Here is a 26984-nt window from a genome sequence, read left to right as displayed (position 1 = left end):
GAACGTTTTTATAAAAACCCAGCTAAATATTTTAACAAGATTGCATGTACAAAAGATTTACATTAAAACCACATAAAACTAACGTCATAATTAAGCTCATCAAAACCTGTATTAATATTCTGAGTGATCACATCTAGAATTTTGAACCATGTTTAAAACTGTACATCATTTTCTCGTAATATACATCTTCTTATAAAAAGATCAGTCTCTTGATTATTACAATAAGTTTAGTGTGTCTGGTGGGTCAATAAGCGATACTCCATGGTACCTAGAGAGGGGAAAAAAGACGCAGGATGTCATCTTGCTCAAGTGCTCTCTGCCGTAAAGAATAGCGTACATACTGCAGCAAAGCACATTTCTCACAAGGCAGAAAACATTTTGGGGCTTGTCAGCTGTCACGCCAACACAGATTTTTAGGAGCATGAGGTACCATCTCCTGCCTACCAACTGTAGGAACATCAAGAAAATTCTTCCGGTTTCTACCTGACAGTTCAGGTAGTGATAGCAGGGCTGGTGGTGAACACGAAGTATTGCTCAACAAAACACTGTGCAAAAACCCGGGGAGCCTTGTCACCCTTTCACTTACGTGGTAGATTTAGTTAGTTGAGTCTGACTGAAGACTCAAGATACACCCCATCCCGTTAAGCAGTTACGTGCTAGGAGAGCTCAGGCGTAACATACCAGCTTATCATACGTCTCTGCAGATACTCACTTTGTACTCTTGTACTTTTCCCTTATGGACTGTTGCATGTGCTGTGCTGCTTTGAGGTAGGTCTTGTGCAGGTCCACGAGGCAAGGCTTGATGTCTTCAAGGGTGTAGCCCGTTACTTTGCACAGGGACTCAGGCTGAGGGAAAAAGGAAAGGAAGAGGGACATTTGAACATTTCTGTTCACTTAGGCTGACGACCACTGGTGGAGTTCTTAGCTTCCTGTTGGAACTCTGTTGTTCTAGTAGGTTGGCAGAGTGTTGTTTTCTCAAGCACAAAATAATTTAATACTCACTGCTCAGATCTTAGCAGTTCATGTAGATTTACAGTAAACCTGAAAACTATCATATTCTAAACAAGTATTCCTTGCCTCCAGCGCTTAGGCTTTCTTACCGCCCACTTCCTCACCACAAGGAAGCTGCTTACAGCTTTGAGGAGGATCACCAGAACGGAGTGCATCAGTAGATGCCTCTTCCCTCCAAGAAAAGGTGCGTCCCACCCCCATTTTTCAAGTATCATAGGGAGCAATCCCTAATTAACAGCCTTGGAGTGCGGAGGGGCTGCGATCCCTACCGCCCAGGCCCCAGCATTCAGAACCGCATACGAATACACTAACGGTGCATAAAGGTGCGTGAAGGCTCAAGTTTTAGTGCTACATACCCAAGTTTGTCCAGTGATCGTATAGCCTGCTAAATGAAATGCTGCAGCAGCAATAACCGATGGCAAGTATTTCAGGTAAGGATCAGCGTCAATTAGACTCAGCTCCCCAAGGTACTGCAAGGGAAACGAGAGAAAGGGAATCATCTGCTTCCAAAAGGAAGTAGAAGAGCATTTAACAGTTGCACTAGAATCCTCATTTAAGCTTCCAATCCTGCTATCTGTTGGAGGAACAGCTTTTACTAGTTTCCACTTACTTTCTCTTTTGGCATCTACTGTTAGCTACTGTCAAACAGCGTTCCCAACACATGCTTTTTCAACGCTACATTTTATATTTTTTGGTATATAAGATCTAGAGGGAAGAGTGTAGTTGGTTCTGACCTTTGCACAATGAGACAAAGGTTTCTATTTAGGAGCTGTGGTACCTGCCATACAGTTAGGATTTAATATAACTTCAGCTGAAACATTATCTGTGCTCTGCTTTAGAAATTGGCCTCTGGATTTAGAGCTCACTGCTTGTTGAGGGGAAAACCAAAACAAAAGTCCTTTTTAGCCAAAGTGGGTGGGTAGGTGTGGCAGTTTTAGATAAGAAAGAGGGAAACATATAGCAGTGAAACAAACCCCAAATTAAATTTCATCAATCTCTGCCTGCTCTGACTAAGCATGCACACTTGAGCCAGGCCAAGTGCCAGCCTGCAATAGGAATGGGGTATCTCAAACAGTAAGTGGCAACAGGAGCGTTAGTTTCCAGTGGTGTGGCACCACTTCTGCAGGAGCACATGGCATAAAGTATGCACTCTCCAGAACTCTCCCAGAGACTACGCATTTAAAAATAAGAGGCAGCAGGGAAGCCTGGACTGAAGAATCCTTCAGCATTTCTTTTCTTTTCTACTGGAACTATGAAACAGAACTTGTGAAGTGCATTAATAGTAATAGAACTCTCTAGTAATTCTTACTTACCATTGATAGGCTCTCCACTTTAGCGTTTGTCTGCTGATGTAGGAAATACTGAGTAAGGAACTGGTTGATTGTTGGAGCTGCCAAGTCAAACGACAAAACCTTCAAAATTAAGTGCTCCATCCTCAGAACCTGCTTCTTGGTATAGGTGTCATCTGTGATGTAGACAAACTCTGCTACTTCAGGAGGGTAGATTTCTTCAAACTTTCTGCCAGGAGAAATAGTTACAAGCAAATAATTGAGTACTAGAAAACCAGATAATGAAAGCCAGTATGCTAATTTAAATTCTGACTTGTGAAGTAGCTGGGCACTGTTACTGAACAAGTTTGCTGCACTTGGTTCAGTAGCTCTTGAATCAGCAGAATTTGGGATTACACAGCTACAATAGCCTGATATCTTAGCACTAAGCAAGTTGGGACTCAAAAGTTACTGAAGTTCCAGAAGAACCCACTAAACTAATAGTTGGTGCAAGCAAAACTCTCTTTTCACGTGCCTCGTGCATATTCCCTCGCTGTATAGAAGCCTTCTGCTGCTGCAGCTAGAAATAATGAATCCTCACATTAGGGCAACCTACAAAGATAGCCTAAAACCTTGCTTGCAGGGTTTCATACAAACTGCCAAGCTTTTAGGTGGATAGCTCCTGATTTTTCTTCTAGCATGAAGCCCTCCCGAGTCAGTCTGGCTATAGGCAACAGAAATGTGATAGCCACAAGATTTCCATCTGTATGAGACCAGTGGAATTTTAGGTGGAATTTTAAATTAAGCAATTTCACTTACGATGCAAGCAGCATAGCTGCAGTACCCACAAGCTGAAGTTTTCCTCTCAAAACAGACATTGAAGAAAGAAACCTATCAATGTAATTTACAGCTAAGTGCAGGGTTTCATTCTGTAATTTGTATTCTTCTCCAACTTCCACCAGCCAGTCCACAAGAATAGCCCGCATGTTATTTGTGATATCAGGTTGCTTCTTCATGTAACCCATTTTAGGCTTGCATTTCACCTGTAGGTTTAGATGACAGATAAGATTGAGTTTGGACTAAGTGCCGGTAGGGAGTTTACCACAGTTTAAACAGATCAGACGTAAACAATGGTAAGTCTAGGATCAGTAAGTTATATTTCCATGATCTTGCTTTCCAGCTTGTGTTCAGTGCGTGGCACAGTCAACTTTATCACAAGAAACCAGTCTTGTGTCCACAGCAGTGGATACAGCACCTTATTTCTCCATTTCTAGCAAGCTTTAATTTAGTCACTATAGTAGTAACTAACGTCTAGATGCATTTCTCAACCCCAAATTTCTCCCCCATAAGCTGTATGTAAACAAGAAAAGAGACAGCAGCTCACCTCCATTTCCCTAAGGTACGTATGGATATCGCTGATATAGTCTGGCACGTTATTAACGTTTGGTTTTTTCTCTTCTGCTTCTGAGGTTATTGAAATATCCATAATACTTGGAGAATCTAAGCAGAAGATAATAGCCATGTTAAAATGGGCTCTATCAGACCGCTCCCCCGCAGCACAGGGAACTACCCTACTCTGTAGCACGTGGAGGGTGGCTCTCCAGGACTGCTGGGTCTCTTGCTTTCGGGCAAGCAGAGGGGGCAGACTGTCACTCAACTAGACTGGGAGCTGAGGAGGCTCTAGGGAAGCCAAAATGTTACTGCAACAAGGAAGCTTCCCATTCCCCTTTCTCTTCTTCCTCCCACGACTAAAGGGATGGAAAACTCTTTTGCAATTATGTAGTGCTCAGTGCATCCTGCGTTACCTTGTTACATAGATGTGAATCCTGTAAGCTTAGCTATTGCAGCTTAGAAGAGGGCTGGAGTACCACAGCTTTTTGTAGACTGCAGAAGTGGACCATGATGAAATCAGCCCTCAGATATTCATGCATGTGTTACAGAAAATGGATCTGACAGCTCCCATTTCTTATGTACTGGGAAGAGCTCAAAACACTTGCACCAGTACAGGGTATTACCTGGGAGAAAAGTCCATTAAGTCTCAGGATCTGCCTGAGCAAAATCCCCTTCTAACTCTATAGCGGTAGCAAAGGGTGAGGCTTTAAGGGCTGCTCCTCTTGTCTGTAATCTGGTTTCTCTCATGAGGTATCAGTAAGGTTAAAAGCATAAAACTACCTACAAAGAGCAGGGGATAGACGCGTAGCGGCTCAAGTAATTGATAACTAGATAGAAAAGCTGTTGTATCGTAATGGCAGGCTCAAAGGAACCAAATCAGTTTCAACAACTGGAAAGTTATCTTCCCAGTCAAACCGAACCAGTCTGTGTCCCAAACAGCTTCAGGATCTGCAGTGCTCCTCCGGTTTGCTCTGGAAATCATTCCCTAGGTAACACCTCGGCACAATCCTGCTCCCGGGGCCGCTGCAGCGGGAGCAGGTGGGATGGGGCCCACCGAGAGCCCGGGGCAGCGCTGCCCTCCCTGCGGGTGGGCACCCGCCGAGCCCCGGGCAGGGAACACTCGGGGGCTGGCGGGGCACCTGGGGGTGTCACGTACCGAAGCTCAGCTCCATGGCGTTGCCCAGGGGCGCCAGGGGCCGCCGCTCCCCCAGGGCGCAGACGGCCGCACATAGCCCCAGCGCCGCCGCCTCCTCCTTCTGGGGCGCCGGGCCGCCGCCGCCCCGCCGCCGCTGCTGCTGCTCCCCGTCCGGCTCGTCCACATGGATGGTGAAGACCTGCTGCCCGCCGACCGGCCGCCCCGCCGCCGCGCCATGGCCCTCACCGCCGCTCCGCGCCGCCTGCGGGGAGAGCGGCCCGTCAGCGCCGCCGACAGCCCGGCCCGGCCCCGCCGCTGACAGCCGCCGCTGACAGCTCCCACCGCCCCAAGATGGCGACTCCCCCCCTCACCCGCGCCGCCCCGGTCCCGCCGCCCCCCCCACCCTCACCTGCGGCGGGAGCCCGGGCCGCTGCTGGGCCCCCCGCAGCAGCCCCAGCGCCACGCGGGTGCCGGCGGCGGGCGGCGGCGGCGCTTTGCCGCCCGGGGGGACGTTCTCCTGGTTCTCCTGCCCCGCCAGCATGGTCGCAGCCGCGGGTGGCGGCGCCGGAGGACGGGAACGGCCGGGGGAGGGGAGGGGGGGCGCCGCCGGGCGGGGGATGGGCGCGACTCGTGCCGGCGGCCGCCGAGTGCTCGCGCCGCGGCGCCGCTCTCGCCGTTCAAGTAGCCCGCGACTATTGAATCGGCCAATGAGAAGGCGCGGGGCCGCGGCGCGTCACGCGGCCTACGGGCGGCGGCAAGAGCCAAAGCGGACGGGGCGAACGGCAGGTGGGGCCTGAGGCGAGGGGGCGGGGCCTGGCGGGCGGGAGGCCGCGGGGGGCGGTGCCCTCCCGAGGGCGGAGGGGCGGGGCGCCCGGCGGGAGGGGAACGCCCCCGGGGGCGGGGCAGGACAGGGCTGCCCGCCCCGGCGGAAGGAGCGCGGCGACCGGGCGGGGAGCGCTCCTCGCCGGGACGAGGTGCCGGTAGGGCGGTCTTGGCTGCATCAGCCCGGTGCATCTCCGCCCGCGCTGCCGCACCCCGCGCCGGGCCCCTTCCCCGCCGAAAACGTGGAGTACGTCATTCTTTCTTCTTCACTTGTGACCAAATCTCTCCATCCCCAAGCTGGTTCATCTCTTTTTAAATAAAAATGAGCGAGGTTTTAAAGGAAGAGCGCAGACACAGGAGCAGCGTGGAGGAAGTTTAATGCCAAGAACTAACGTATAGCTGTAAAAGCGGCTGTCTTCGGTCCAAAATGGAAAGATTTGTCCCCTTGGACACGCGCCCCAGCCCCAGGCAGGCTGGTGAGAGTCTCCCACCGCTCCCTCGGCACAGCGGGCAGAGACCACAGTTCTGCGTAGTTAAAACACGAATTTCTTCTACATCTGGTTACGTCTGTGAAAACCTGTTTCTCCATACATCCTTACAACCGGAGGACCGACTACTGCACGTAGCCTTTAACAGTACTGAACACATTTTTGCAAAAAGGGTATTTGGTATTTACATCTGATTCTAAGTTTTCTTTAGCTATGAAGAACATCGTGTACATGGGAACTCTGCGCACATTTAACATACACAACAGTTTATAGGAACTAAGGTTGACTACTGTATCCAGTATGGAAATAAATATGAATAAAGCCTAAGAGCTGACAGTACAACAAAAGAGTAAAAGTGTTTTTCTTTAGAAGTGTTGTGGACTTGATATTGAACTGCCTTGATTAAAAAAAAAAAAAAAAAGAAAAATTTCTCTGGTTTTTCCTTGTCAGACTGCAGCCTCAAAAAAAGCAATTAGTCCATCTTGATCACAGCCATCCAGAATTTCCAGAAGAAGAGGAACTTTAGTTTTCACGTTGGTGCCTTTAAATTTAAATTTATCTATGAAGAGATCTGTGATCATACCTGCAAAGGTAAAATCCCAGGACTTATTGTTTGCCTTGTTTTCATTCCGAGGTATCTCTATTTTTAACTCGTTATTATGTACCAACTATTCTAGTCAATTCTGGGTTTAGAGACAAGACTCTTTTTAAATGTCATGTTTTAAACAATTATTTACTTTTAATCAAACCCAAAACGCTGTTAGAACAGCCCAGATTCCAGCTTCATTCCAAAGTGTGTATTTCTGCCTTAGGATTACCCACATCTGAAACACCGAAGAGAGAGGAACAGGATGGGCAACGAGGACTCTGCTTACGCTGCATATACACAGGCTTATTAAAGCTGGTGTCTGGCAGAGATTCTCTGAGCTGAAAGCTGTACGGGGAACAGCAGAGGCAGCTACAGAATTTCCTTCACTAAATGAGATCATCTCCTAAGAGTCTCCCTTCCCACCCCACGTGCATTTTTCTGTTTTTTCTGGTGTTTTGCAAAACTTAACCACTCGGAACTTACATCACTCCTTTAACTTGAGTACATTCTTAAATGCCATCCTGAATTTGAATACGATCCTTAATCATGTCCATAAAGACAAGGATCATCCGAATATAAGCAGCTGTCTATTAAACAAAAAGTGAGAAGTCACTTGCAAATAATCCTGGTATTTTCATTCTCAGTGATATGCTTGTGATGCCAAATCAATTTTAGAAGTTCTCAGGTGAACAATTCTTGAGTACCTTTACAGAGTTACTCAAAGTTTGTAGTAGCATACAAGCCATTTTCAGTATGTGCTAGGTTCTACTGCCTCACCTTTAACTTCAGATATTTATGATCAAAAACGCTATGTAAATATGCAGCCTTGGCTGTATGACCAGACAGACATATATACTTACATACCTATTGTTGTCCTGAAGCTACCCAAGTGTACCCACTTAATCAAATTATTTCAATTCTGCTAGTACTGACTTCATAACTATTTCAGTCATGTGGACAGTAAGTTGCATTTAAATAAAAAGTTGAATTGATCAACAAACCATAAAGTCTCTCGAGATGTGCAGGTTGTCTCTTGTATTCCTCAAGCAGCTGATCTGCCTCTTCCAAAATGCTGCGGTATTTTGGTAGCAGGAAGTCCACATTTCCTTCATGAACTTGTAGTTCCTCAAAGACATTTTAAATGGTAAGAATTAACAGCAGCTAAGTATCATAACAGCATTAAAGTAAGAAGAAATTAAGCTTGGGTCTGGAGAAAGTTCTTCAGAGACAAGACAATCCCCTTCTAAAGTAGCAAGAGTTATTCTCAAAGTGCCTCATTTTCTAGTCTTCTAATGAAATGCCAGATGTTACTTGCCACTTCATAGACTAGATTCTCAAAAATCCTGTGTATCACAGCTTCTGAGTACTGCCAGAACAGGATCATGCCACAGCCCAGCCCCTACAGAATCAAGCCTAATGAAAGCTCAAAGCCTTCACCATATCTTCATTTTTAGAATAAGTAAATTGCTAGAAAGCGTAGCACATGCTAAAGTCTGAAGGTAAAAGTAAACTCTGAAAGTATCACTCAATTCGTGACAGGAAAAAGCTTTAAAGACCTCTTGTAAATTGCCCCAGTCTACCATCAGACCAATTTAAGATGGTCAATAGTATAGATCTTTTTATCCGCCACAGAAAGACTGTTCTTTTATAGACGAAAGGTAATTATGCTATGCATCGTGAGTCTGCTGGGATAACAGCTTTCATCAATCATCTGAAAATGATTTTACTGCCTATGAATAAGTTATTATCCAAAAAAAAAAAGTGACAAAAAAATTTGTCAAGAAAGATTTGTCAAAGAAGATATGCTGTCTAAAAAGGGCCTAAAACAAGCAAGATGTGCAACATCATTATTATTGCACAAACATAACATGCATTAAGAATAAATTCTCTATTATCCTTTACCTCCCTGGTTTGCCAAATCAAGCCCCAGTAAAATACTTCTAGTGATAATAAAGATACACACTATTCTCATTGGTAGTCTGTTTTTCTACTAACTACAGAGTTCTGACAACTAGTATTTGATTCCCCCAAAGGACAAGAGAGAATTGGTTGTCCATTTTCATCTCCCCTCTCCCTCAAAAAAAAAAAACTAAAAGAGATGATGGCAAGTTTTTGATGGTAAAATCCTGGTTGTTGGAAAAAATCCAAGAACCGAGACAAGCTGCCTAACTGGTACCTCCCAAAGACTAACCGCTGAGGAGGGTATTAAGCAAAAGATTAATAAGCAGATAATTCAGATATTATGACACACTGGGATGAAGTTCCAAAGCAAGGAAGTCACATCTGGACTGGATGATCGCCCCAGATCTAAAAAACTTTTAAAAGTTAGTGGAAAGAGACAAAGAAGGAACTGGAAAATAACAGCAGGCAAAAAGAGAACGTTAGATGATAAAGCTGGCTGCCTTCTACTGTCCAATTTAAGCATCCTCAACATCAGTCAGTAATCCCACATGTTATTCACTAGTTATGTAGTACAAATGGGAATTTTACTTGAAGAAGTCTGTCTCCTAGATAATTAAAATACATATCCTGGGAGTAGAAATGGAACAGATACCAGTATGACACACATCTGACATGAGCCCTACAGCTTGGTGTCTGACAACATAATCCCCCATAAAAGTCCTTCCACGGGAGTTCAGATACTTACTCTCAGAGCATCTATTAAGTGAACCTTCTTGGCCAACAGCTGCTGATACTCTAATTTAGGGTGGATAAGCTTCAATGTGTGCCTCACAGATTCTTCATTTATGTCTAGTAGGGAGTCAGAAAAACCCAACAAGCAAATGCATAATACATATTCCATTTAAAAGAATATAAAATTATGTCAAGGACAAAAAAAACAGAGAAGACAGTTTTACCATATGATATGTTGAGATTAATCTTCCTTTTAGTAGCCTCTTTGGAAAGCACATCTTTCAGGATGGATATTGTAGAAATGTTGTCAGACTTAAAACATCCCTCACCTTTTCTATAAAGGAAGAAAAACTTTAAATGAACAAACTTAAACACACATGCATGCATTAGATTTGTCCCTACATTAAAATAGAAGGCCTGTAAATTAATGCCCAAATCAAAGAAGGCAACCTCTATAAAGGTCATAACAATTCTCCATATATCAGGTGGCTGTACACACAGCTACGCTATTCCCTCCTTCCCAGTGTAATCTTGACAGAGAACAGTTTGTTCCAGTAAATGAGACAAAGCAGCATACACAAATCTCAGGTATATACAAAGCAGTTATCTTTATTGTATGGCACTAAGGTTATACAAGTAAGATTTCTGACTGTGTTCATTCCTCCTAAGTTTTATCATTGCAGTATCTTGAAGCCAAACAGCAAGCTTCAGTACCAGAAGGGAGAAAAACCACTCTCCCGTTCCCCCCAAAAAAACACCACCCAACAACTTTCTACATTATGAGCAGACAACACGTATGGTAGGCTGGGAGCAGGCTGGAATCTGCGTAGTTACAACAATTAATTTTTTCCCACTTTACAGTTCCATTTTCCAGTGGACATATGTAATTTGCTGAAAGAGGGTATAACTAACTAATTTGAGAACAGAGTATTAATCTTAGGCACAGAAATAGTATTTGCCTAATGTAAGTTGCAGAAAAAGAAGGTTTTCAGCTTAATGCTTATCACATTTTTGTCTGCATGAGTATTAAATGCCTTTTAAGTTATTTCTGCTCCTCAATACAAAAAAAGGAAGTTAGAAAACAATAGGCATTACACAATGGTTTCACTACACTAGTTCGCTATGCTCTTTAAATTCTAAAAGCAAGCCATCATCTTAAAAATATATCAAGTCTTTCCTCCCTGGCAATTTCGTTTTTTGGACCAACTTCAAGAAAAACCCTATTCAAGTTACAGATTGCATCATTACTGGATAGTGCTCATTCCCGTAATGTTTGACAATCCTTTTTAAAAAAGATTCCTGTTCTCTTTAATGGGAGTTTTGATTGGCCTGAGGGTGAAGAGGTGAACAGTAGTATGTGCATGAAATGTGCTTGCAGACTGGTCAAGAATGAAAAAGACAAAAGCCCCAGTGTAGTCACATTGCGCTTTAGCAATTGTATTTTACCTGTAAGTACTTTCAAGCTGCGTACCCAGGAAGGTGTTCTGAAAATAAAAGGTGATACTCTCTCCAGCGGGAGTCTTTTCAGGCACCTCAGGCAAGCAAAACACAACCCACGAGTGAATTTCAGCAAAACTGAACTGGCCTTTGAGCGTCAGTGTATTCATGGGTCTACGACATTATGAAATTTAAAAAAAAAAAATAGTTAATAGTTATGAAGGAGGGGCACTGTCAGAGCACTGGTTATCCATATGAAAAAAGTTCAGTTCCACATGGTGGTGTCCTTTTATTAATCAACACCCTGTAAAAAGTCAGGTATCTTGCTGAGTAGTTACATATTGCAGATTACAGCTACTTTTCTGTATTTCAAGACAAAAAGCTATCCATACATTCAAGTTTTATCTCCTTGTAGACATGTCAGAACTGGATAAGAAACTAGTTGGAAGTTTTTGACATATCCCGTTTCAAGTTGTTAAACCTGAAACTTATGACAAAGGTAAATAACTGACAACACAGCAAAATATGACTAAGAGCCTCAACAGTCTCCGATGCTATAAACCACAGACATAGCATTTATATTGAGAACGAGGCATAATGGAGCTCATTTGCACATAAAAGCATTTGGTATCATTCCTTCAATCTTTCCGTTTTGTTTTGAAGCAAGCAATACCTTGGTGGCAAAACAAAACGTTAACTGAGGGTGGGGAAAAATCAAGTAGAAATTGCATAAAATACTAGGTTCCTAACAGAGAGATAAGGGGGAAAAAAGTCTTGGCTCAGTTTTGGAACCAAATTAGCTATGGGAAAGAATTACATTAAAAGGGTGGAGAGGAGAATGAGGCTGAAACTGAAAAGACTGCGGTTACTAACACAGGAGAGTTTCCTTTCTTCCACACCCTCAGCTCTACTAAGACATGGGGCTGCACTATAACCCAGGTCAGTAAAATGAAAAATAACCTGAAAACACGGATAAAGAATGGCAAGAAAAGTAGGAACCTATTAAATCCGCATTTTCTGTCAGAAAACCCATAAAATGGAACTACAGGCTCAAAATTACAGTTTAGGGTTTAGAAATGACATACTTAAGTTTGTAGAGTAAACATTGTTTCAGCTGGATTGTGTCAGTTTTTCAACAGAAAAAGGCATTGATTTTTCTTTGCAAATACCTGTCATGGTCAATAGAATGAGTTCTCTGATGAAGCGAAAGTGGTTTAATTTGATATTGATGAACTTGGCAGGTTTTTGGTTGAATTCTTGGAGTTACATATGCTTGAAGTGTTCCGTACTGTCCTTCAATCGATCGAACCTGCAGAAATAAAAGTAGAATCCACAAAAAAGAACAAAGGGGAAAACATTAATTTACCACGATTTGGAAAATTGGTGGGTATTCAAAATACGTTAAAGAAAGACTGTAGTACTTCAAGAATATTTAGAGTACTATATTTACTTGATAGTGCCACTATAAATAAAGCAGATCAAGAATGTTTTAAAACTAGATGAAGTAGTGTCCAATGAAGTGCAGCTATATTAGTAAGAAAAGTAAGAGGCCAAATTTAAGTTCAAGTCTCAGAACAAGCAGGATATACAAACACTTTCAAGACACAGTACGCGCTCTCCACACCTCTGAGGACGCAGCAACGCATCAGTCACTTCTCTGCGGAGACCAGTTACACAGACTGCACTAAGTGGTCTGCCACTCACACAGAACTGACAAGAAACAGGAGTGTCCCACCTACAGCACCAACACAGCCGCAAAAGTAGGCAGAAGAGCTATCGAAACAGCTTTATACAAACAAAAGAGCAGACTGGAGTTCAAGTACAGGTTTTATAACCTTGATTATATCCCCTATTTTATAGGGTCTCAGAACTCAAAAAGCAGTGTTTTGCAGGAAGACATCCATTTCAATGTTGTTAATAAAAATAAGTTAGTAAAGAGTTCTCTTTGGAAACAAAATCACCAAGACTTAAAAGTCGCGTGGTCTGCACATGCATAGATGAAACAGAAAAAGAGAATGAACTCCACGTGGCAGGTGTAAATGACTGGAGATCCTCACTGTATTGCAGCGAGGTGGCAGTAGAACCTGTGCAGATTGAATCCATCACATCAGGATCCAAAAGCAAGAGTGATAGTACAGAGTTTTGATGACACACTGCACTATGATGACACAAAACAGCAAGTATATCAATGTTTTTAGTGGGAGAGTAAAAAAACCCTCTTTTTGTGTATCATGAATGCATTTGATTCATTTCTCCTGTGTTATTTACTCTTTACCTAGTATTTTCAATATTAAAGGTGGCCAGGGTCATATCCCTAAATTAAAATAAGAGAACTGAGACACAGGGAGATGAAGTGACCTGTTCAGAACCAATAAGCGCACTAATAGCATTTTTGAAGAAGGGGACCTGGGAAATGAGAGTCTTAATTCTGCACACTAGGTCCATTATTGCGACCCCACCAACAAACAGATAACAACCCCCAACTCCCTCACATTTGATGCATCTTATGCAGGCTTAAATTTCTAATGATAATCTTTTGACTGAGAGTTTTACATAAACAAACACGTATCAGATTAGGAGGCTGCAGTGTTAGGCGACTACATAAAGAGAAAACCTAGAGCCTGTGTGCATGTTGAGGATTTTCCAAATAATGATTTTCTTCATTATTTCCCCTGGTGGTAGCCACAAAATGTGTGAATTTGGTGGATCGTTAAAAATAAACCCCAAAACACCCACATGCCTTTAGTATAATAAGCATGGAATGACCGGATTTGCTTCCTCTCCAAAATACAAATCCAGTCTATATTCCCTGGTTAATTCCCAGTATAACTTCCTTCAAATGCTTCTGAGGACAAACAGTGCCAGAACTTTCTTTCCCACACCTCTCTCCACTTTAAGTTCCACACACTCTCTCCAGAATCAAGTATTTTCACAATCTGTGATTTCCCCACTGCTTTCATCTTGGGGACACTCGAGGAGGACCCCAGGCTCTCCTCTGAAGTAACACATTTTTAGAAGCCTTTAGAAACCCTACAGACAAATAGAAAGGAACACAAGCCCCAGATTAGAAGGTTCTCAGGAAACAACCAGCAGTAGAAATTGGACTGATCGTTCTCTCAGGCTAAGCAGTCAGTCCAGGTAGAGGTCTCTCCATTCCTAGGCAGACATCTACATAACCATTAATTTATCATGGAAAATATTTTGGAGCATTTTACCTTAAGTTCAAGTCTCGTAGTATTTGCTTGGCATCGGTAAGTCGCAAGAAGAAAGTTGCTATTGGGCTGTAAACAGCAAAAAACCCAGAAAAATAATGCAAAACAGGTCTGCGGATTCACAAAAGTTCTACTGTTCTAACTGTAGACATGTACAGTAAAGTTTTTGCTATTTATGTACAGCTATTTTACAAAAATTAAATACAAAAAAGTAATCTTTGGTTCCTTGAATATTCCAATTAATTTTAATTGTGGTAGAATTTTTAAAATTTCTCTATATAAGGAGAAATCAACTGAAGCCTTTTATACTCTTTAATAATACCACCATAAAAATTACAGCTATCTACTTTTCATTTGAAGAATGCATGTCAGCCTGCCCCACTCATCTGCAATATTAGTCCAACATCCAAAAACTAAAGATCAGTAAGAAAACACACCAAAAAAAAGCTAAATTAATCATCATCAATGACAAGAAACTTAAAAAGTTGATTTCTGAAAGCTCCAGGGTAGACCAATGATGTGCAAATTTAGTTCTTAAAACTAAAATACTCAGAGGACCGTTACAAGGAAAAAGACTTCACAGAAGATTTTCATAATGCTAAAGTAGTTTCTGCATTTTCCCCTGGCCCTAAGCATCATTAGTAATTCTGTAATTTAAGTTTATAATTATTGTATAAAAAATGCATTTAAACATATGACTCCCCACGCAGCAGAATTTTCACTCTAAAGTGATTTTTAAGAGAGGAACTAAGTAAGAAATATAATGTTCTTCACCTAAATTACTTTAAAGTAAATACATGTGATACTGGCCAATCCAGAGAAGAGAGCAATACTGAATGTGTCTTTCACACTCCTGATCAGGCAGGAAAAAAAGCAAGAGAGCAGTTGCTCCTGGATCCTTTTGCACATATTTAGCTTTGCCTTGTCAGGACCTGCCACTAACTCCTAATTCTGCAGTATCTCTAATGAAGCTGAGCTCTCCAAAATTACCAAATTAGTAGTTTAACTCAATATATTTAAAATCACAAATATATAAATCCAAATTCTATTTTTAATATACATTATTAAGAGCTTTCATCATGCGATCTCTACAAATACCATCTCTTTTGTTTCACTTACCTCAGAATCACAGCTGCTAAAACTAACAACCGCAGAATTTTTATCCACATCCAGCAAGTCTATTGGGACATCACTCTGCACAACATATGAGGAAGGAAAAATAAAGAGCTTAAGTTCCTGAGTAGCTTCTAATACATTTGTCCTCTAACTGTCATCAATTATTTTAATAAGGGAAAGGCAATGATTGCTTCCTCCAAGAGGTAAAAGCCTAACAGACACGCGGCTTACTACTTAATCCCGGAGTAACATGATGATCTTTCTCTTACGGAGTCCTGAACTCTTGCGTGGCTGGCGTACACCACCTCAGTATAAGATGTGTAACTGTCTTTCAGAGATGAAAGCACATTCACATCTTTCAGACATGAAAGTATACCTCATTCATACGCATGAAGTATATTCATGATTGAATTGTTTCCCTATTTTAATAGGGGGATTACAATATTCATTCAGGAAACCAAGGATCATGTTACATCATTATTAATGATCCTTTTACTTACAATAACGCTTCTGACACAGACCACTTCCTATCTATATGCATTTTCACTGGAATTAAAATTAAACCTAACACTGTTTTAAAAATAAGATTAAAGAGTATTAGAATGATTAATTACTTGATTTGGTACTCCTTTATAACTTCGCAGAAGTATCAGGAAACATTGATAAATATGCAACATACTTCCTAAAAAATATTTTAAAAACAGTTTTATTGTCTTCACACAGCAGAGGAATACCAGATACTGCTTTATATTTCTTTAAAGAAAAAGCCGTAAGTTCTAAACGCTACATTAAGTTCAGGGCTAGATTAAACAATTTAATTATTCCTCACTTAGCTATGGAAACAGCAGATACTAAAGAGCTGCATATTAGCTGTAGCTTCACATTGCTCTAATAACATCCTTAATAAAAATGAGATTTTTATTAAGAAATGAAAAATGAAATCCTACAGCAATTCTCTCCCATTTGTTATGGCAAATTCATCTCACAAATTCCTCATTGTCAAATTTTTCTCCCCATGCATATCCCAAAAGAAGGTAATTCAGTATCACTACTCTTTCTGACTACCAAAGATAACATTAATTTCAGCTGATGCAGTAGGAGAAATAACTAATTAAGGTTGCTCTACTTGGCAGGAGTATTTATCACTAATCGCACACAAATCAGATGCTGTTCCACACTGAAAGTGCACAGGTGGCCCATACCATTCTAAAATTAATTTTCCACTACTTAACTGGTGAGTGAGAATCTGCACCTCATTTAAGATTTACTGAGTTAATTGCTGTTTAAATACGGAGGGACATGCAAAAGCAAACACAAAAGTTATGTAGAAACCTGCTAGTACAGCAGGCATTTTCTTCTATTTTGGCAGTGTAACGTTGCTCTGTTTAGTAAAGGTTTAAGTTGTATTTGTTCCCTAACAAGCATTTAAAACAGCTACTTCAACACTGCAAGGCTATACACTTCAATTCCCTCTTATACCAATTCAGACATTCAAAAACGCATACACTTAAGATATTATAACTCAGCTTTTTAAACTAGAAAGTTTCTGACTGTTTTATTTAGATATCAAGAAAGCCAACAAGAACAAAACCACACACACCTGTACCAGGACATTATCTATGGCTGTCTGCACCTCCAAGATGAGGCTGTAGCTGGCATCATCCTTATTTAATGTAAACTTATCATTCACACTAAATGCAGGTACTGATGAAACAGCAGTACTGGACTGAGAAGACTGCTGGTATTTTTCCCGTTCCTGAAGTACTTTAATCTGTAAGTGTTCCAATTCATTCCTGGAAAAGGGAAACCACATATAATGTCTTAAAAAAACAACTATAAAAGCTACCCTATAAATTAAGCAGATTAAGCTTGCAAGACAATCATGTTTATCTTCTGTCCACAGTTTTCCAACCACAAGTGACTGGTGACTCCCCTTCCACATGCATAACAAAGATACAATATAAACTATATCACATGAAAATGTAGATTCTACTGTACTTTGCCAAAAGAGATTTCGATGAGTCACAGGAAAGGACAACTTTTTTCCTTCAAGAGTACAAGGCATTTTGAATTATATGCTAGTGACTACTTTCCCCCCGTTATTTAGAAGCTATAAGCAGCATGGAAGAAGGGAATCTTATCTTGCTCATACTGAGGAAGGCAGCATTAAGACATCATCATGCAAAGGCAAGATAGAAAGAGACTGTGAAATGAGGCTGCTATTCATTTCTACTTTGAAAAGGCTTGATTCTACTTCTAGATACATTAACGATACAGAAAATCCAGCGAGATAGGAAGGAAAGATGACATTTCAGCTTTTAACATTTCAATTCTTCCGTTTAAACTTCTTTCTAGTGCAATTACCTTAAGGACGAAATTTTGCTCTGCATTTCTTGACTTAATTTTAGATCTTCACCTGATCCATCTTCTCTATGGACAGGTTCTGTAGTCAGTCCTGTCAGCCAGCCTAAATGAATATATGAAGTTTATATTCCTTATAAGCTATAAAGAAAAGTCTACATTCAGCTTTTGTATGTGCAGAGAGATGTTTGTTCCAGATACTGGGTAGAGAGAATCAAGACTTTAATTTAATCCTTTCTTTGGAGGATTAATCTAGACACGGAGCATGATTTTTTTATGGGTTTCATTCTTAACTTACAGATTGGAAAACATTACTTACTATTTTTCATTAAGTACTTCGAGCAATAAATGCCTCTGCTACAGTTTTTAACTGAGCGCTTAAATTTTTTCCCCACTCCTGTTTCCCTGACAAAACCTTGAATAATTAGCAGTACTACAGTTGAAAACAAAACAAAAAAGAGCTGTGCAATGTGTTTATAGCAAACTATATGTTGTACAGTGTGCTTTGAGATGGAATGCTGCCCGTTGAAGTGAAAAAAAAAAAAGAGTCATCTTTTTTACTTCTTTTTTTACTTCTAAAAGCAAATACTAATTGATTATATCCTGACGCCTCAGGTATGGTATGCAGACTTGAATGGGTGTTTATAGCTCTAGTTACCTCATCTAATGCATGCAAACAGTAAGATAGCATTATTGTAAAATGCACCATAAAAGCTGACCTGTCCACAATCTTTCACATTCCTTAGCTATCTACTTCACGTACCAAGAAAGCCCAGTAATGGAGCATGAACTTTAAAAAATCCACAGAAGTCCTATGCTGCCGGGCTTCAAACGTAACTTTTACTGCTCTAAGGACTACTTTTCCTGATCTGCCGAAATCTGCCAAACTCAGTCTACTGCACATCCTACCAGAGTTTACCTTTGAGAACTCACAGGTGAACATGGCCTTTCGCTTTTTTCTTTCTTCTATGATTCACGGATCTTTATAACATTGCCACTAAAAGAAGCCACAAAGGACTTTGGCCACGGTATTGTTGCAGCCTATCACACCAAAACAATTCGTATGAGGTGAGGTGTAGACGTCTTTTCAGCATCCAAAGACTATTTAAAAGAGGTACCTGAACACCATTATTTCTCAATAACTCACTGAGAATTTTAGCTTGCCAGAATACAGACTTTTGAATACGAGAGGTTTCAGTAGGCTAATTTTTTAGCACTGAAGATAACCGAAGATAGAGAATTAGCAATATTTTAGCTCCCAGCAGTTAACATATGCAGCATGTTTATCATGGCCTCTGTGACAGTCAGGTCAATAGCTGGAATCCTACAGAGGGGCTGCTGAGACACCTCACACAGGGAAGCTTTATTTTCTACTAAAAGCAAAATCAACTCCATTTAAAGCCCTATGAAGCTGAAAAGGAAGGAAAACAAAAAAAGATATGCATGTCTCTCAATATTTTTAATTAAAAAAAAAAAATTCCTTTGGACATAACATATTCATTATTTTATCACAGTTAGGCAGCAGTCTACACCAGAGAATAACCAGCTGCTGTGTTACACAGCAGAACACATTATGAATATCTTAAAGTATAAAAGCATAGTTTAAGTGTAGGAAACATTTTTTTTGAAGTGTTTAATATTAAATTAGAAGAGATCTTTTCAACAAAACATTATCCTGGTTCCAGTCAGAACAAAAATTTTGAGATGTGAGCTGCACTAACAACATAGCCTGCTTCATTTTTATCACATCACCATATGCAATATTTATTGAGTAAATGATATGAAGCTTACCTGAGTATGTGGATGCTACAATTTCATCATACCCATCTTTTCCTACACAGCCACCCTGGATTGATGCAATGCTCTCTGATAAAGCCTTCAAATAAATACATTCAAGCAGAGGGAAATATCACTGCACTCATTTTAGAAGTTTGGGGTTTTTTGTAGGGGTTTTAAGGGTTGCGCTCCTCCTTTTACCTGCATCACAAAATACCTACACAGACGCACAATATCGAGACCTACAAAAGAGTAAGCTAGCTGATGACTATCACAGCTAAATCGGGGTGTTTTAACAAATGCATTCCGATTCTACTTTGCATAACAAAGACATTAAAAAGCAGTTTAAAGCAAAACACTGATGGACAATATTTTTCCAGCAGGAAGTAGCAATCTGACTGAAGGCTGAAATAATCACTATGGATCAAATCTACTATTTTAAACAATTCATAACCAAAGTAATTATGCTCAGTAAAGTCTTGACAGCTTACACTTATTATTTTATATGTAAAACACAGACTACACACAACATGGGGTTGTTTTTTCACTGAGAGAGAAGTGCTGTATTAGGCTTCACCCAGAAGAGACTTCAGTAGTCAACAAAGCCAGAACTTTAACATACCCTCTACACTATTTTGATTTTTCCTCAAATCAGGACTATTTCACTTTCTGGTTCTTAAATATTAGGATACTGCTTTGAAGTTCATATTGTCAGCATTATAGAGCTCAGCAAATTAAAAAAAACCCACACATTTTAGTAGTAATAATCTTGTAAATACTTTAAGTTTTGAAATACAGATTTTTTTTTTTTATTCATTTTTCCAACAAAGATGAGTATGATGAATGTGGGCTTACATGATCATATCGAAGGACAGGATCATCTGCACTCTCAAAGTTATAGATTTCTAGCACTCCATCATCTCGTCCAATGAGTAATTCTTTAACGCCATCTCCCAGAATGTCAAAACTATCAATACATAAGATACCTAATGAAAAAGAAAACAAAACCGTCTACTTCATCTTTATTCGTTTATGACACAATAACACATAGGCCACGTTCAGTTACGTAGAAAGAGATTCTTGGTCGGCTTTTAAGGTTTTATTAATGCTATTTCTGGATGAGTCCACTAGAGGGCTGAAGTCTCTCACCTGTGCCTGAGGTTCAAGATTGTACAGTGGGTTTTACAGCAACCAATTCCAAATCAAAGCCATTACCGCTCCCTTGGTGAAAAGCACCGAACAGAGACCCCTTCTGATGTTCAGATAGCTTACTTTTGAGAGGTTTAACCCTCCCTCGTCAAACATTTCCCCAGATGAACTATTTGTTTGTCCACACTACTGTAACTTTGCCAGCTGAAGAAGCAAGCATTCCTTCTTTCCTATAACTGACTTAAAGCTATTGGTAAATGAATTCTGGCTAAGGTGACAGAAAGAGGGTTCTGACTTTTCCCAGACCTTGACTAGGTACCGCTACTTGACACGTTAGTGGACAAACCCACTACTAGCACATGTGGAACCAGCCTATAACAACTAATCATGTTTGGACAGGAAAGAGAATTAGGGTCTGGAAGAAGAAAAAAGCAGTGAGAGAGTTTGTACAAGAATTAATAAGAAAAACAAGATGGAATTTAACTTTTATGACTCCTTCACATTTCATATGAAGAGTAAGGACATACTGGGAAGCATTTTAAGAAAATAATTTAGCAATAGCTTTTATGAGATAATTAAATTAAAAAAAAAAATTCTATTGCAGAAGCAGCATACCAAGGTTAAAACAGGGAAAGTGTCGTCCTATGCTTTGATCAGTTAAGCCTCCTTGTGGAGCTTTAATGAAAGCCTTATTCCATTTTCAGACAAAAACCCTTATAATGGCTTTTTTTTAAAAAAGGAAGAAAAAAAAGTCTTGCAGGGAAGATGCTAACCTTTCCTCTGAAGAGATTTTAAGATCACTGAACGTCTGAAAAATCTGGCAGGTATATTTGCACTTAGAAGTAGTCACCGAAATGATAAAAACCTGAAGTAATCATATATGAATCAACACTGTTTTACAAACACCACTTTAAAAATTCTGTAAAAACAAAGTACTGGAAATAATATGAATAGAAAACCCAAACCAAGACAAACTGATTAGAATTATTCATAAGAAAATCAGAAGAATGAAAGAGAGCTTACTCATATGAATATCACATACTGACATAATTACAATACGCCTCCAAAGTATTTATGAATAAGATTTCCTGGTTATTATATTTGTAATAAAGCCTCAGATATGCTGGAAATCTAAACAGTGAGAGATTGAGACACATACCTCCTCTCTTTTTTTCATTTCCTATTTCCCACTTAGGTATAGGCTTGGAACGAGTAATCTGGATAAGACCCAGTTTACCATCAGAAGTTCCATACACAATTTCTTCTCCAGAATCACCTAAACACATAAACTGAATTTAGAATCGATAAAATCAAGTACACCAATTTAAAAAATTTGGAAGTATTGTGTAGTTACACTCTACAGCCCAAGGGAAAAAGAAAATACTAACATTAGTGTTGTGTAACAGAACTGTCAGGCTTTAAAAACAAAAACAAATACACAAAAACTGCACCTGTTCTGATAATTTCTTCATGGCTATCACTCTTCTGTGTATGAATGCCCTCCTGCACTGGAGTTCTGCCTAAAACCCATTCATAATCCAATACTTGAAATTTCAGCAAAGATCAGCTATTAAATTGCCCTTACAGAAGAGAAACAAAGAGATTCATCCAGAACAGGCACCCAGTAGTGAATGTTGTGCCAAGACTTAAGCAAGTAAGAACGACTTTTCCAAACCAGCTCTGAATGTCGTTGTTGCACAATCTGACTGAAACTAAATTAAGCACCAGGTTAACACGCTAAAGCGATTTCTATTAGGTTAGAACAGATTAGCAGGAAGGATGATCAAACTATTTTAAGCTTGATCCTTCCACAGTCAGTTTATGTGAGCTCTACTCAATATTCTCATCCATCCACGGAGGGATGCAGCTAGCAATTCTAGTTAGGGAAATCCACGTGTAAGAGAAACCCAAACCCAGAACTTTGACAAGGCCCCCGAAAGTCCAGTTCGGATTTACGCAATGAGACCACCGTATATCTCACTGCTCTTGTAAGAGGCTTTCAATTAAATGTGAATATAATTTAGAACAGTCGCCTGTGTGTATATATTTATTTGTATGTAAGAAATGACTTCACGTAGTCAGTTTTCTGCCACATTTTTAACATTAGCTTAAAAAACAAGGCAAAATGTAATTAACAAATACAAGCAATAAGATCTTAAAAATATAGTGAAATAACATTGTTTAGTTATGTGTATATTCAAAAGATCTTGTTACCCCCATTTCCATTGTTTAGAGCAAGAACAGTAGGTGGTCCAGGAACTTCTACTCCATATAGTAAATCAGATCCCTAAAGACAAAGAGAACTATCTTGAATTAATTTTGTAAAAAAAAAACAACAAAAAAACCAAAACCAAACCCAAAACAAACAAACCAACAAAACCACACCAACCAACCGAAAAAAAAAAAAAACCAACAAAACACCAACCACAAAACAGATCAAAACAAAACCCCACAAGTGAAGGACAAAATTATTATGGATAATAGTAACCGATATGCTTCACTTATACAAACTCCCAATACCTATGGGAGAACCGCTTCTAAGCCAAAACAGGGTGAAGTTTATATAAATAAAACGTAGGACTCTTGAAACGTGTTATTATTAAAAATAATCTGTGAATTTGCCTGGCAAATTAAGTTAAACCACTTAATATCACTCAGACTTGTCGCAACAGTAATTTGTGAGAGCAAGAATTTCCAAACTGATAAAGACTTACACATTTAATTCCCTTATGTGAGCACTTTTCGTTAGAAGGGACAAATTTGTCATCTACTTCCACCTACCAATTCCAAAGCCTATTTATAGTGGTTTTATTAATATTCATTTTGCAAGTTTATAATCATCATTTTCCTTTTAAAAAAAAAATAAATGTACCATCATTATAGACAGTAACACTACCAAGTAAGATACATTATGCTTATCCTTGTGATGTTTAAGCCATGCTGATACGCTGATTCCCTTAAGAATTAGTCCAATTCTATGGCATCAATACATAAAACATAAACAAGCAAGTATTTTAACCTGTAAAACTCTGAGGATTCTATCCTGACACGCAAGTACCGGTGTAATGCAATTCACTTTATCTACAGGAAGGCAGAGAACATCATTGATTTTATCTCCTGATAGGTAGTAGTGCTGGTCTTTGCAGTCGCAGTAATGGTTATAGATATAGCTCGCACAAAGAAAGAGATCTGCTCCTGAAATATGCCTGAGAAAAAGAAAACACTTCCCGTAGCATTTTCGCAGTATAGTTGCAGTGATAGTCTTTTAGCCCTACTATATGCACGCACTACCGCTTGCAGATTCAAAGCATTAGTGGGCCCCACAAGCTGTATTAAAAAAAAAGTTTCTTATGAATGCTAAAACCACGTGATTTCTATAGCTCTCAAATCTCCTATTTTATCTTCATGTAAAATCCTAAGGATATCTTTACAGAAATTTCATTAATATATTTTGATGATATTAATTCTTCTCAAGCCGGTTTATATATAGCAGCATCTTACAACACAATCCAAAAAGAAAAAAAAAAGAATTTGTTCCTATTTTGCTACAGGAAGGGTATATGGACATGATACACTATGGCAATAACCCCAGCTCCGCTCACCTGCATTTGCACTGGTGTGAGTGCCACCAGACCCCTCCCAAGTCCCCTATATCTCCTAAACCTCACCATGATTTTCTAAGTTCCTTCCTACATGTCATGGCACAAGCTAAAGCTGGACTGGCACTTAGTGTCACCTACAAGCACACAATACAGTAAAAAATTATTTCATAAAATCATAAACTAACAGTCTGCTACGGCTATGAAAAAAAATGCAAAATATCATACATACATAGCTTTGATGCTTTCAGTAAGGTTAGTTTCAAATGAAAGAAACTGCTTCCCTCTTTTTGTGAAACCTCTAACTTCTGATCCTGTCGCCACAAAAATTTTCTCTTGTGGTGTATTAAGAGCTCCTCCCAACTCCAATCTTGCAATTTTTTGGCCTGGCAGTGTCTTGAACACTGACTGTAAATAGAAAAGCAATTTTCATCATCACAATATCATATTTATGGTAATCTTTTAACATAAAGGATAATAAATCTGCTTTACAATTTCTGACAAAACTAAGATACTATGGATTATACGCAGACAAAAATAAACTATACATTTCTCTTCAGAATCACAAAGCAATCAAGCATTTTATAAGTCAATAAATATAAAAAGCTATAAAATATACTAAATTAAGACTTTATTATTTTAGTGTTATTCATCCATAGGAAAATTTCAGCACTGCTGGTAGCTGTAAGTTTTTTGTTTGGTTTTGTTTTTTTTTTTTTAAAGAACACACACACACACACTCACTCCCTCTTACATGGTTGCATTCTTATTCCAGAAGACTACACAGATTTCTTTGTATTGCTATAGAGTCCTTATCAGCTGGCTATGAACTTCCTCAAGTGGAAAAAAAAACAGAATAAAATGATATTTTTTTATTAAGCTGGGCATAAGTTTAGGCTCATAAAAAGCAATCAGTTTGTCAAAATCCCCTAAGGTGACTGACTTAGTGAATCACTGCAGGTTTTTGTCCAGTCACAGTAACTGAGTATGTGTACAGGCTTAAGCCCAAAGGAACTGCAAAGCAAAAGGTGTTAAACAGACTTTTTTTGTGATGACATACACTAGTGTCCGACTCTGCAGCTGTGGAGGACCATGTGCTTGTCCAAGCATGAAATCAGCATGCCCTCATCATAGCTAGTTATCAGTCCATAGCTCTACCTAGACACCTTCCACACATATCTTATTTCCCATGTCAATAAAAACAGACTTTCAAAGTTCATTAGGAAGAATATTTAAAAAATAAATTTTTAAATGGAACATTTCCACTTACCACAGCTTCCCCTTTTTTTATGCCAAAACATGTAATGACCCCATCCTGATCTCCAACAACCACCTTCAAAAGTATAATACGTCGTTACTTTTTATTATATGCATAAATATTTTTAAATAATGCTTTTCCTATATTAATCATATTTCCCTGTATTTAAGTACTTTAAATTCTACAGTACTTAATTTACATAGCTGTATGCAAAAAAGCTAGAAAAACTGCTGTAGATAGGACACTAAACCCTAAGAACAACAATTTAAGTGACAGCATTTACAATCCTTTTTCTGCTTCCAGTTGTAAACGCCAGCAACCATCAGGTGGAACACTCCAGAAAGGCGTATTTGGGAATAGTTGTATTTTCATAGTGACAATTTATTACTAAAACAAAAAATGCACTGTTATTTCTATTGAGTTTTCTTAGCTCGAACTTGCATTAAGGAAAATTACAAAAGGAGTATTTCATCTATATTAAGTCTTGGAAAAACAGAAATAGAGACAGACTTCCTTGCGGTTTCAGCAATGCCTTAACTTTTGAAAATTCCTTATTGGTTCTTAAAGTTTTCCAGAAACAAATTCAGACCTTTTTTTCCCTCTATTTTTTCAAAACTTTTCCAACAAGTTTCAAGAATTTGGTTCCAAACTTTCTTCCCCCATGACGTACTAACTAAAGAAACTCGGAAGATGACTAGTAACATTATCACGGTACACTCCACAGCCAGCAGGTAAGTCAGCGAGAGCCGCTACCTTCTGCCTCGTCTTTCGCCCCGAGGCGGGAAGAAGCCTCATGGTCTTCTGGGCTGTCACTCCCACCTGTCGGAAGACACACTCTTTAACCGAGCACGGTAACCGAGTACGCCGCCGGTAGCCCAGCGCTCGGCAGCGGTACGGGCCGGGAGCAGGGCTGAGGGCGGGGGGGAGGCGCCCAGGGAGGGGCGTCCCAGCCCTGCTGAGGCGGCTCCGGAGCCGCGCACCCGCCGGACGAAGCGGGAGGCCTGCCCGGCCCCGGCCCTACCGGGAGGCGCTTCCCGTCCCCGGCACCACCGGGAGGCGCTTCCCGTCCTGACCCGGCCCCGCCGCCGGGAGCACCGGGACCCTCCTTCGGGCTTCTCACCGGCCCCACCGCCCTCTCGAGGGGCCGCTGGACGGCTCCCCCTCACGGGCCGGCCGGCCGCCTTGCCCCGCGGCCGCCCCCGCTCGTCCAGGCCGCTCGCCGCCGGCCCGGCCCTCTCCCCCCAGGTGACGGCACGGCGGCGCCGCCCGCAGCGCGGGCCCACCTGCAGGTAGTCCACACGGGCCAGGCTCAGCTCCATAGCGCCGGCGGGGAGCGGATCCCGCCCGCGGCCGCTGCCCCGGCGCTCCCACAGCTCCCGTTACCGCGGCAACCTCAGCCGGCGGCCGACATCGCTCGGAGCCGGCTTCCCATTGGCTAGGCCTGGCGGCGAGAGGGGCGGGGCCGCAGCAAGGCGCGCGCCGCGATTGGACAGCGTGCCGGAGCGGGCGGGGTCCGGGGCGGTGGCGGGCGGCCCCGGCGAGCACCGCCGGCCTCCCGGCAGCCGAGCCGCGGGGAGCGCCTCGGGGAGGGGCGGCGGCCGGCGGTCAGCCGCCCCGGGACCGCGGGAGCGGCCTGGCGGGGCACAGCTGTGCCCCAGACAGGCAGCTGGGCCGGGCCCAGCGGCGGCGGGCCGGTCTGTCTGGTAGCGGGCCCCACTGGGTCATCCAGGCTTCGGT

General features: G+C 40.9%; 2 protein-coding genes across 2 annotated transcripts; both read right to left on the bottom strand.

Annotated features, from left to right (window-relative positions):
- Positions 1-142: 142 nt before the first annotated feature.
- On the bottom strand, positions 143-6002 carry CCNA2 (cyclin A2). The gene is made up of 7 exons (XM_075150248.1): positions 4828-6002; positions 3664-3779; positions 3099-3322; positions 2325-2529; positions 1368-1481; positions 713-846; positions 143-268 (listed from the first exon to the last, which is right to left on the bottom strand). The coding sequence occupies exons 1-7, from the start codon at positions 4841-4843 to the stop codon at positions 217-219; spliced, it is 861 nt and encodes a 286-aa protein (XP_075006349.1). The 5' UTR covers positions 4844-6002; the 3' UTR covers positions 143-216.
- Positions 5989-26680, bottom strand: BBS7 (Bardet-Biedl syndrome 7). The gene is made up of 19 exons (XM_075150245.1): positions 26531-26680; positions 26001-26066; positions 25260-25322; positions 24222-24397; positions 23410-23596; positions 22605-22677; positions 21550-21666; positions 20097-20227; positions 19257-19341; positions 17469-17571; positions 16705-16897; positions 15108-15182; positions 13992-14057; positions 11946-12085; positions 10786-10950; positions 9564-9673; positions 9353-9456; positions 7707-7830; positions 5989-6699 (listed from the first exon to the last, which is right to left on the bottom strand). The coding sequence occupies exons 1-19, from the start codon at positions 26564-26566 to the stop codon at positions 6563-6565; spliced, it is 2151 nt and encodes a 716-aa protein (XP_075006346.1). The 5' UTR covers positions 26567-26680; the 3' UTR covers positions 5989-6562.
- Between the last annotated feature and the right edge of the window lie 304 nt (positions 26681-26984).

The sequence above is a fragment of the Calonectris borealis genome, chromosome 4 (assembly GCF_964195595.1).
Source record: "Calonectris borealis chromosome 4, bCalBor7.hap1.2, whole genome shotgun sequence".
NCBI lineage: Eukaryota > Metazoa > Chordata > Aves > Procellariiformes > Procellariidae > Calonectris > Calonectris borealis.
The sequence above is the reverse complement of the archived record's forward strand: the minus strand, read 5'-3'. Positions and strand labels throughout refer to the sequence as shown.